The sequence below is a fragment of the Schistosoma haematobium genome, chromosome 1 (assembly GCF_000699445.3).
Source record: "Schistosoma haematobium chromosome 1, whole genome shotgun sequence".
NCBI lineage: Eukaryota > Metazoa > Platyhelminthes > Trematoda > Strigeidida > Schistosomatidae > Schistosoma > Schistosoma haematobium.
The window spans coordinates 93,079,938-93,092,647 of record NC_067196.1 but is presented as its reverse complement, the minus strand read 5'-3'; the positions used below and the strand labels follow the sequence as shown (position 1 = coordinate 93,092,647).

Sequence of the window (12,710 nt, the reverse complement as noted above, 5' to 3'; positions counted from 1 at the left end):
TCTGTAGTGTTGCGATTTGGTCTGTGCACAGACAACGCTCAAGATTGTAATAATCTATCCAGTGACAATTCATATTAAATGTTGTACTCATTTGATGAGTCCAAGGCAGACTACGTAGCATGAAATCCCGTGGAAAACTAACTCGCTAAAAAAACGCTAACCAGAAAAGAATTATTCAAACCATTTAAACTCTGCCCTGGGAGTTAGAAAGTCTTCATTCTGAAGAATTATGACGCCTCATGATGAAAGCCGAGTCCCTTTGGAAGTCATGAGGCTGATGCCCTTTTTGACAACCAGAGCAACCATTAATTTATGTACATGGAATGCTCGTACAATGTGGGAGACCGTGAGAGTCAGTTAAATTGTTACAGAAATGAGGAGATACAACGTGGAGTTGCTTGGAATCAGTGAAACACATTGAACGCATGTTGGACTACAAAGACTAGCTTCAGGAGAGCTTCTGTTATACTCCGGCCATGAAGAAGAAAATGCTTCGTAAATTACTCCAAGCTATTTGTTTCTGTTTACCACACAATCACTGTCGACCAAGTGTGACAGAGTGGAGCTGTGTATTGTTTTGAACATACCCATTCCAGATGACGAAGGTGGGTGGTGCTCACTAACTCTTTGGCTCATTTCTTTAGTTGTACTCTGAATACATTTTTATCCACAAGAATATATGAATTCGTAGATATACATGGATGTCATAGAACCAGGAGACGTATCCGTTAATTGAGGAATCACCAACTGTCGAACGGAAACATAACTGATAAAGTTTCAAATAAAAGATTAACTTCATTGCTTTAGTCACTCTATCCTGTAGTACAACATTGACTATATCCCTCTTGAACAGTTGCTTCAGAAACAGAGATTACATCAAGTTGTTATTTGCAAATGATCACAATTGAATTATAAACTCTATTAAAAGTAGCATTCTCTAAATTCTTTCATTCTTATAACCGTAAAATCATCAAAACATGACAGAATTTGTTAACCAGTGATATATGTTAAATGCTTTGGCATAAGTTTCGTAATTCCCATATAGTAGTAGTATAAATTCACTTGGTGTTGTTTTACTTGTATCTTCTCATTGTTGTTTTAGGACTACAATTGATTAGTTTCATGTTGGCATATGTGCATCCTAAGGAGATTGCCTCGATATACCCTTAAGTAGTAGTATAGCTTGATTTAATATGAGAGAATTATTCATCTTTATATCATCGATTTAAAATATATAAAAAAATTTTTGTTTTACAAAATTCAATAATTCCAGGTCATTGAATACAAAAACCGGTTTATAAATGAATGTCTCGAAATGCCTTATAACTCAGAATAATTATAACAACACAAATTTATTTGTATATATCCACAATTCAGTTGATTGGCTAAATAATATAGAGCGGGAGGGGGAGGTACCATAGATACCATAGACAGATGAATAGTTATAATTGTCTCTCTCTTTCTCTCTCTCTGTCTCTGTATCTCTCAGATCATCCCATATGTGCATAGTTACATTGAGATAAAACTATGCATAATCGAAATGTTAAATTTTATTTATGTGATTAGCTGACAACCAAAAATAAAAAAAAGAACTAAAAACAGGATTACAACAAAATTCATGGATAAGTTAATACATTTTAATTGAACCAATGAAATTGTGTTCATTTCGGTAAACTTTATTTACAATATTACTACTACTAATAATAATATTAACATTTAAAATAGTATATAAAGTGTAAATTTTGTCATGTTAAGGTTTATTAACCATTATTAATTGAATCACAATATAAAGAATAATGCAATTATTATTTATATATACGATTCTATTATTATGGTTTATACATATTACTCAACAAGTAACTATTAATCGTAGATTATATCCACAACAAATACAATTTTCATCCATACCTGAACAATTTATTGAAGAAACTGAAAGTGTACAAGACATAAAAGAAGGTGAACACGAAACAACACATCGTTCTAAACGTTTAATAGATAATCAACAATTATTAACAACATATCGTAATCCATTTGCATCATTATTAAAACGTAAACGTCATTCTAAATCAACTGATTCACGTTTATCTATAAGAAAAGATTTTATTACTAATAATGATTCAAAATGTGGTTTAATGTGTCATTTATTATGTCGTCCCGGTTGTTCTAAAATTTGTTATTCATCTTGTACTTAAAACATTGTAATAATACTAATAATACTAGTCATTTCCAAATTGTTTTTGTTTTTCTTTTCTTTTCTTTTCTTTTTTTGCTTATTATAATTGTATACATAATAGTAAATAAGTTTCTAGTCATTTATTTCAATTACTTTTATTATAATCTTTTACATGATAATGATACATTTAACTTTATTTCATTATGATAATAATGATCATATTAACAGACAATTCTTGTTACTATGTGTTCTGGGCATCTTTGTCATTTCTATTCATAGTTACAATAATGATGATAGTAACAATTTCATTCTTCTTATTATTATTATTATCATCATTATTATTCATTTAATGTCAATCGACGTTAAAAAACAATATACATATCAATTATACCTTAATGTTCTTTCATTTATGCTTGTAATAACTAACAATAATAATAATTATTATTATTATTATATTATTGAAGAAAATAAAGTTTTTTTAATGGAAAAAATTATTGTTTTTTTTTCTTTTTTTTGTTGTTGTCGAAAAAATCTTTTTTTGGCTTCTCTTTTCTCTTTACTCCATTGAGTTTGAATGAATCTAATCTTGTTTAGATGTTATCACTATAGTTACAATGAATACTTTTCAGGTTATTAGTTAGAATAAAGGTAAGTGAGAAGTAGAAGTCGAAAAATGTAAATAAATAGGTTGATTTATTTGAGATGTTGGAGAAGATTTGTAGTTCAGGTTCATTTATTTATCTAATGATAGTTAATATGAATCTTGATCATAAAAAATGCAAGTCATTCAAAGGTTTATTTAGGTCCATTTCTCAATGACTAAATAGTTGTAGATATTTTTTGTTGTGAAATCAAAAAAAGGCTGTGAAAAATCCAAAATATACTGATGTAGATACATCCAGCTGATATGTCCTGAATAAGACGAAATGCGCATCAATCTGGATCCTATTTTTTGTTTATAAAGCTTGCGAATTAAGACTATCCGTACAGATTGCAACTATGTCAATAAGAGACTGAACAATTGCAATCCTAAACAACAATTGAATGATTCAAGTAAACGGTTTTATTTTAAAGTATATTTGTCAAAACAATTTAAGATCACAAAAATTACGAGATTGCTGAAGAAAAGCAATAGGATCTCTTACATCTCATATTCAGTATTATGAAACTTTTAGTTTAGTGTTTTGTCGGCTCCAAATAGTCATTTTTATTGATAAATAAATTCAATTTATTCGTAACGAATCGTCAGGAATTATGATATCCAACAAATAAAAGTCCCAGGGTTGTTTTTTTGGTGTCATAATTTATAATTTGAAGAACAGTAAGTGTAATGTTGTTAGTTCAATTCCAAACTGTTGTCTAATTTCTCATACAACGGATTGATATAGATATGTGAAGTGTTATAAGGAACTAATTTCAATGGCTGGTAATTTATTATGAGAAACATTTGAAACAATTGTATTTTACTATAGAATTGACATTATCATACCTGTAATAGTCTATTTTAACATTGAAGCTTATCATTAAATTAGATGGGTTTTGTGGAGATTGTAGTAATCTCAACGGTTAAGATCATGGATGCCGGCTCAGTGGTCTAGTGGTTAAGTGCTCGCGCGCGAAACCAGTAGGTCCTGGGTTCAAATCTCGCAAGGGGTGAGGTCGTGGATGCGCACTGCTGAGGAGTTCCACAATAGGACGAAACGGCCGTCCAGTGCTTCCAGGTTTCCCATGGTGGTCTAGCTTCAACTGACTCATGATCTTAACCATTCAAATTATCATTAAGTATTAATATGAATGATAAGATGGACTATTGAAGTTTCCTTTAGATAATATATGTTCCATTCTGTAAATTTGTTCGAAAATAATATATAACGATGGCGAGATCATAAGTTATAGACGAACCAATCAGATAATAGATCTTGGATTTTTACCGCGAAATTAATTCATTCATTTAGTCAAGTAGAGTTTTAGCATTATAACTGATGTCAATTTGTGATGAAGACTCTTAATCTAATCCCTATTCCTAACTATCAACTATAAATCATAATTCTAATTCCTTATACTGGTTTATAATTCTCATTTCGTCATAGTATGTAGGTAAACATTCTTAATTAAAATGAAACTATGATTGACTAATTTGTACAATTCAACTAATGTACTTTCATAATTAAATATACCATTCTATTCAAACAGTTTAGGGGTCATGTCCATATATAGTTTATAGAAGTATTTCAAAATGTCCTTGTTCATATTTATAAAACATGCATTGAGTTAATGATATAGATTAGACAAAATGTATTTTAATTTGTTCATTAATATGTAATAACAATAATAATAAGGACAAAACTAAATCTATCAATTTAGTATTAAATTGTATCAGGTATGAATGTTATGCGATTCATTCAAAATTAAGATATATGGTATTCAAACAGAGGGTTTTGTAGAGATAGCAGTAATTTAGTAATTGAGTTTATGAGCTAGACCATCATGGAAAACGTAGAAGCACTGGATGGCCATTTCGTTCTAGTATATGACTCCTCAGTAGTGTTCATCTATGATTCCGCCCCCCCCCCAAAGATTCGAATATTTATTTGTAAAATATGTAGATGGAACTACTGACACAATTGAACAAATAGTTTTGGATTCGGCTGATAACCGTAGAAATTTCAAGGGATTAGTGAAGAACACTAGGCATTCTAAAACAAAAGTAAAACACTATGGGGTGTAATAGTCAAACGTTTGAATTGAAATCATTGTAGATTGTTAATATGTTCAAAATGTCATACAGAAATATTGATTTCCAGAATGTTTATAATTGCGTAATACTTTAATGAAATATAGAGCTACAAAATGTTTAGATACCATGCTTGTATCTAGGATCCTTTTTTAGTAAAACATAACAGCATTTAATGACTATAACTAGTTTGTAATGTTAATTACATTGTCTAAACCATATGATAATTAGAAAGATAACAGTAACTTTATTTAAACGCTTAACAATAATGATTTATCAGCTTTAATGTAAGCCAAGATTTAGTATATTTTTAATTCTACGTGGAGATTTATTCTCTGAGATGGATGGTTTGAAAGAAACCAATTGAGCTGCAAATCTTCTCTATCATCTCATATTTCTAGTAGTTTACTCTAGATATTTTCTTGATCTCATAAGTGACTAGGAGATTACTTCTTTATGACTATGAGGTTTTATGATGAATAAAGATCAAGTCATTGCTAAGTACCTAGATGTTACCTTACATTTTAAAGATCTAAGTTCTCATTTTCACATTCTACAACAAATATGATATCTATTATCTCGACTGGTACAATCATATAAACGATAGATAAGTCAATAGATCATTTTATATTATGAAAGTTGTTTAAACAGATTTATACTCTTAAATTAATTCGAATGAAACTCAAATTCTTCTTAAAATTTATTGAATTTCCAAAATGTACCTGATATGCTATCAGTAAAGTACGATTTGATTGATCAATAAACGAAAATGAACAGAACTTCAAGTTTACATATGTGTGACACTATTTATTACGGTAAATTCCTATCTATTATTGATTTCTATTCTGGTTTCATTGTTAACTCTACTCTATGAATTGGTTGAATTAAACTACTGCCTGGCTTAATTTTTGACTTTCAACTATTGATCATAAATCGTATATCTGGATCAAATACGATCCATGTATATCAAGCATTATCATATTATATTGTATTTCATAGAGCTACCAATCATTCTCTTACTTATCTAAAAGATTAGAAATACTTTCAAGTTGTTGACCTTATTAAAATCTTTATTCAACATGGGGAGAAATTATTACAAAAAACGAAGTACATTAAAGTGATTACATATTAACATGTAAAAGGGCTTAGTGGATTACTGAATAAGTCAATTAGCAATACTTTTTATAATATACATTTTACTATAATCACAAACTTATTATTTATTAACACAAAGCGTAAATTTTGATGGATTTTTATTCTCTGAGATAGATGGTTTGGTTGTGGAGCTTTCATTGTTCTTCTGAACGAAATCATAAGCACAAACTTCAGATAGTAGCGTAAATTATTTGTAAGCACTCGTGTTATTGATGATTATAATGATGTTTAGTTCAACTTTGGGACGCCAGCTGTTTAATTCTTAAGTATGAATAAAGTCAGATTACAATAATCTACTCCTGAGTATACACATTTTGTCTTACTGTGAACTGTTTAAAAGATTTGTCAGAGTAATGCATGTAGTTATGTTGATATTTTACTCAAGTATCAATAAACGATCTAGAAGTCACGTATATACTAAACCTTTTCTGTTAGCCAGTTCTTTCTTTGTTTTCGGATATTGAACATGATCCCCAATATTTATGTGAACCAATTATACTTTACGAAATATTAGTTATGCAATACTAAGTACCTTAAGACACATTCTGGTCTGAGATAGAATAGCTGTAGTAAAAATCATTGTGTGTGTGTATGAAATTAAGTAAGAAGAATTTCATAGGACTGTAGCTCTTCTAAGGTTACTATCGATACCAGGACCGGGTAAAGGAGAAGGGTTGGACATGAGATCAGCAACATCAGTCACAAGGAAAACAACCTTGCTAAAACAATGCCAACCAGATTAAACAAAATAAACTATTTAAACTCTGATATCCGAGTTGAACGATCTATATTCAGAATAATGATGATACCTCATGGTGAAAGTTTAGATTCTTCGGAGCTCACGAGGTCGATGCCAATTCTAACAATCACAACAACAATAAACATAGATATGTGGGATGTCCGTACAATATAGGATACCAGGAAGACCAGTCAAATAGGTACAGAAAGTAAAAGATACAACTTGGCAGTACCGAGAATCAGCGAAACGCATTGGAACCAATCTGGAGAAAAAATGATAGTTTCAGAAGGGAAGCTGCTGTACTCTGGTCACGAAGAGGAGACTGCCTTACACACTGAGGATGTCACTCTGATGTTGTTCAAAAAGCACGTAAAGCACTCATAAGATGTGAATCTTATGAATATAGAATCATCAAAGCATTATTGAAAACCAAGATGGTAGGAATCACAATGATTGTTATCCAATGTCAGGCACCAACTAATGATAGCAAAAACGACAGTAAAGATCAGTTCTATGAGAGGCTACAATCAATCGTAGCCATGTGTGCAGGGAAGGACCTGAACATCCTGATGGCAGGCCTGAACGTTAAATTCGGTGTGGATAACACTGAGTATCCAGATATCATGGAACGACACTGACTGATTGGGAGAAACGAACGAGAATGGTGACAGATTTGCAAATTAGTATGCATTCAAAAAAATGATCATAGGTGGTACTACTATATTTCTCCACAAACACATACACAAAGTTGCGTGTGTCTCACTGGATTATACCACACTAAACCAACTCGATCATATTTGCATCATTAAAATATTCACAAGGTCAATGGAGAACGTGAGAACCTGGAGAGGAACTGACATAGCTTCAGATCACCATCTACCTGGTGGTTGCCAAGAAGAAAACTGATGCTAGAGAAACACTGGACAACTGGAGAAATAGTACTCTAAAAGTTCAATACAGACTTCCTTCGATATACTGACAAACTCAACCAATTCAAGATAACTCTCAACAACAGGTTTCAAGCCGTACAAGATTTACTCAAAGAAGAAGAAAATACTATGGAGGACAATTGGAAAGGGATCACAGAGGCGTTAACATCAACGTTTCAGGGAATGCTAGGTCGCAACAAGCATCACCATAAGGAATACATCTCCATCAAAACCCTCAACAAGATTCAAGAAAGGAAGAACAAGAAGACAGAAACTGACGACCGACTACACTGGCTCCATCGAACATCGAAGCATCACACACAGACTCTACGCTATCACTCCACCAAAAAATCGGGCTAACCGAAAATCAGACAAATCAACAGTGGGAAAGCAGTACCAACTGACAATATACCACTTGAAGGACTGAAGTCACACATAGAAGTAACTGCAAACATTCTCCACTCTCTATTCAGGAACATTTGGGAGAAAGAGTAGGTGCCAACGGACTGAAAAGAAAATCTCATCAAGATATCACAGAAAGGAGACATCAGCAAATATGAGAAATACTGAGGAATCACATTACAGTCGGTATCGGGATAAGTTCTCAGCAGTGTTGCTGAAGTGGATGAAAAATTCAGTAGACGCTCAACTTTGAGTTCAACAGGTTGGATTCCGTGATGATTGATAGTGCACAGACCACGTCACGACACTAATTATCATTGTTGATCAATCAATTGAATGGAACTCGTCACTATACATCAAGTTCATTGACTATGAAAAATCATTTGATACTGTGGATAGGAGGACCTTATGTAACTGTCTTCGATACTATAGATTGAATAGCTGAGCAGATCGTGAACATCTTACGGGATTAATACGAAGGACTACACTACAAATTCGTTTGTGGAGGAAAGCTGACGGATGCATTCCAATTATGTACCGTAGTCAAACAAGGTTACTTATTCCCGTCCTTTCTCTTTCTTCTGTTGGTTGACTGAATTATGAAGACCAGCACATCTGAGGGTATGCACGGAGTACAATAGACAGCTCGGATGCAACTAGCCGATTTAGACTTCACAGATAACATAGTTCTTTTATCCCATACACACCAACAAATGTGGGTCAAGACAACCAGTGTAGCAGCAAAAGCCTCTACATCAGTAAGCCTCAACATACAACGGGGTAAAACCAACCTCTTCAAATGCAACAGCTACACAATTACACTTGATGGAGAAACTCTGAAACAGCTGGAAACTTTCGGTACATGACATGGTCAGCATCATCTATGAACAAGGAGGTTGTGATGCAGATTTAAAGGCAAGGATTGGCGAAGTAAGGACGACATTCCTGCAGTTGAACAATACATGGAACTTACAACAACTGTCAACCCATATCAAAATTACGATGTTCAACACGAACGTCGAGACATTTCTACTGTACCAAGCTGAAACTTCAACAACTACTACTACATTCATCAAAAAGATACAGGTACTTATAAGCAATCGCCTACGCAAGATACTCAATGTCTGTTGGCCAGATACTGTCATCTACAGCATACTGCGGGAGAGAAAAAACCAGCTTCCTTATGGAAAGGAAATCAGAAAACGATTCTGGAGGTTGATACGTCATATATTACATATATCATCAATTTTCATCACGAAGCAAGCCCTAATTTTGAATTATGATTGGAAACGGAATTGATAAAGACTAAGAAACACACTGTGTCGGGACTTAGAAGCAGACATAAAAAGGATTAATATCAACCGGAAACGACCGGAAAGGATTGGTCAGGACAGATTTGTATGGAGAATGCCGGTGTGTAGCTTATGCTCATCCACAAGGGTTAGCAGTTGTAACTAAGTAAGTAAGGCACTTGGATAATCTTTTCAGGCTTTATTAGCAAGTAGATTAGTTTTGAGTTCCTTATTAAATCTGCAGGTAGCTATAAGTGAAGATTTATTAGGTTTTTAGTCAAATTTTTGTAGTAGGAAGAACATCAGCTGCATTTTGTTAATTCAGCCAGTGTAATAAATTTCACAATCAATCCAGTTGCGTTTTTTTGTTGAATTCAGTCATTTATATTCAATTCATTACCCCAAATCTCTCAATGATTTCTTTCGAATAACTACTCCCAGTCATGCAATTTATTGCATAGTTTACTAAAATAAGAAGTAAATTAGTTAATCTTATTAAACTAAGGATGCTAATTACTTTAACTCTTTAGTGGTTACGTCAAAATTTAATGCTCCAATAAAGGTTTATCATCAATTAACGTTTCATCACCTTGAATCTTCATGGATTAACCAAGTTCTACAAGTTTAACCTTTATCATGTTCTCGATAGAACTTGACAGTTTGGTACCTGTTCCATATTTCGGTTTCGAACACGTCGTGACAAGAACTTTAAAGTGAAAAGAAATCTTAGTTTATTGATTTCTGATATCCAATGATTACATGAACTAAAAAAAGTTGTCTGAACACATCTAATGATAAGTGTACACAATAAAAAAGTCCGACTTTTATGGAGTTTTGTTCTTTGAGCTGGATGGTTTGGTCGTGGAGCTCTCATGGTTCTTCTGAACGACATCAGCAGCAGCACAAAATTCAGATAGAAATGAAGTGTTCGAATTTCTCCACATGTGGTTCACAGCTTGTTCTGCAGGCCAAAGTATTAAAACATCATAAAATGTCATTGTGATCTATGCTATTCTTAGTGTATGACTCAAAATGCTTAATTTCATCATATTTAGCGTGTTTTCTCACTCTTTATATTGAAAAAAAAGAATAAACATTCCATACTAAGGGGAATAATACAAAATATAAATGAAATTGCAGTGTATACTACTGATATTGACAGATATAAGTAGCATGTAGTGCCAATCGGAAGTAAAATGCCTGGTGGAAAAAGGTTAAGAAGATCAATGAAAAGAGAACGAGAACAAAAAATGAATGATGTGGAAACGTAAGAACAATGAAGTCTAGGATAACTGATGATATTTTACAAATGAAATATTTACAGTATTCTGAAATTTCACTAAGATCTTCTGTAATTTCATGTTGAAACTCATCTGATTGTCCCACACTTGTATTCTCGTCCACTACAAAGTGACAAAGACATAAATTTTTGTTCAATGAAGAAAATAGTAAAGATCTTTTAGGATGAGAAAAGATTTTACTTTACTCCATGAGATTAGTTTGAATACAACTGAGTTTGAATGAAAGATTTGTTAACATTATAATACATGAATATAAACTGATTCCATGAACTAAGATGATAATCCATTTTCTAGATATTAGTCTTACAAACACTAGCTAACTATTAACAAAAGTATCGAAAGAGTGTCAAATGTTTGTCTAGTAATTTGTTTTTGTTTGTAAATACAATTAGTCATTTGTACAATTCATATTTCTTAAACATTTTATCATAACTATTTATTGAAGTTAAGAATATCAGATAGTGGTTAAAGATAGTCAACAGGAAACCCTGAACCTAGGTTTCATGCTAATTGCGACTTGTCAGCAAGGTGTATCTATAATCTTCAGGGAACTGATGCTCCCTGACGGATTCGATCCTTTATCACCCAGACGTTAAAGATAAATTTTTATTTTCTAGTTCAGTCCGTTCATGAATGGTGAAGTTCAAATTATATTGCTACGAACATTTACTATGTCTATGTGACAGATAACTTCCAAATAATAATGAACAATCTAATGTCACGAAGTGATCAAAGATCAATCAGTACCCACAAAAGTAAGTAATTGGAGTCATCTGTTGTCAATCAATATATGTAATGTCTATTCTATTTCTGAAAATGAATACAAGTATTCAGTAATCATTAATATTCTTCTCAGCTTATTGTAAAAACAATTAAGGAACCAAAGCAAAGATGGATAATTGCTAGCGGTAGGATCCAGGACTCGTGTTTCGTCATATTCGGGACTCGTCAGCTGGATGTATTTGCATCTCAGAATTGATGTTCACTCTAGGACTCACAGTATGTACATATGCCAATCAGTGACTAATCAATTGCAGTCCTAAATATCAATGGAAAGATTCAAGTAAACAATACCAATTGAATTGAAAGAGAGATTTAAGGAGATCAGATTACTTAATGATAACTGAATCATTAACTGATTTAAACTAGTCAGTCAACTAAGACCAAGAAACATTAAATAACTGTTTCATTTTAGCTTGTAGCTTATCAGGCATATGCACTCAAACAGCTTCCACAGTTCGAATCCGAATTTTTTTTGGATTCATGATGGATCCATAACGTTTAAACTTCAGTTCTCATAATACGACCAAAAATGTTAAGAGCCACTTGGTTTTCAGTAGTTATCCAGGTGAATTTAGTTTGTAATGTAAACTTTAAATTGAGTAATTTTGATCATAAGTTATACTTGTTCAACAGATCTCAATATATATTTCATTTTTAGATGGCGGGACCATCACTCTCTGCTTATAATGTTTGTGAGTTAAGATAATATCGAAGAGATTCACCCAAGATGCACGTAAACCAACAAGAGACTGATCACTTGTAGTCCCAAATGTCAATGGGAAGATTGAAACAACTCATGAAATATGAATTCTTTCATTTATAATGGTGGAATGATTGTAGAAATCAAAACCCTTCAAATAGTTAAACACAGAACTGTTTCGAAACTAAAGTTTTATAAATAGTGGCACGAACACTCAACTTTCGTTATTTCATACTTATGAAATAGAAGAATATATTTGTTATTCTTAAAAGCTTTCTACCTCACCAACATGTACTGAACTTGACGAATCTGTTAAACTATGATTTTGAGATGATAGAGAAGATTTGTAACTCAGCTGAATGGTTTTGATCAAGTTTTGTTCTCTGAGCTTCACTTCTACTTGAAGTTTATGCTAATGATGTCGTACAGAAGAACGATGAAAGCTCCACAACTAAACTAACCTGCTCAGAAAACAAAACTCCATCATAAACTATAGTTGGTA

The 12,710-nt window shown here is 32.5% G+C and overlaps 1 protein-coding gene across 1 annotated transcript; it reads left to right on the top strand.

Annotated features, from left to right (window-relative positions):
* Nucleotides 1-318: 318 nt before the first annotated feature.
* MS3_00002489 (uncharacterized protein) lies at nt 319-7,439 on the top strand (the record flags this gene model as incomplete). Its single annotated transcript, XM_012946073.2, has 3 exons — nt 319-407; nt 1,793-2,157; nt 7,168-7,439. The coding sequence occupies 3 exons, from the start codon at nt 319-321 to the stop codon at nt 7,437-7,439; spliced, it is 726 nt and encodes a 241-aa protein (XP_012801527.2).
* Nucleotides 7,440-12,710: the final 5,271 nt, after the last annotated feature.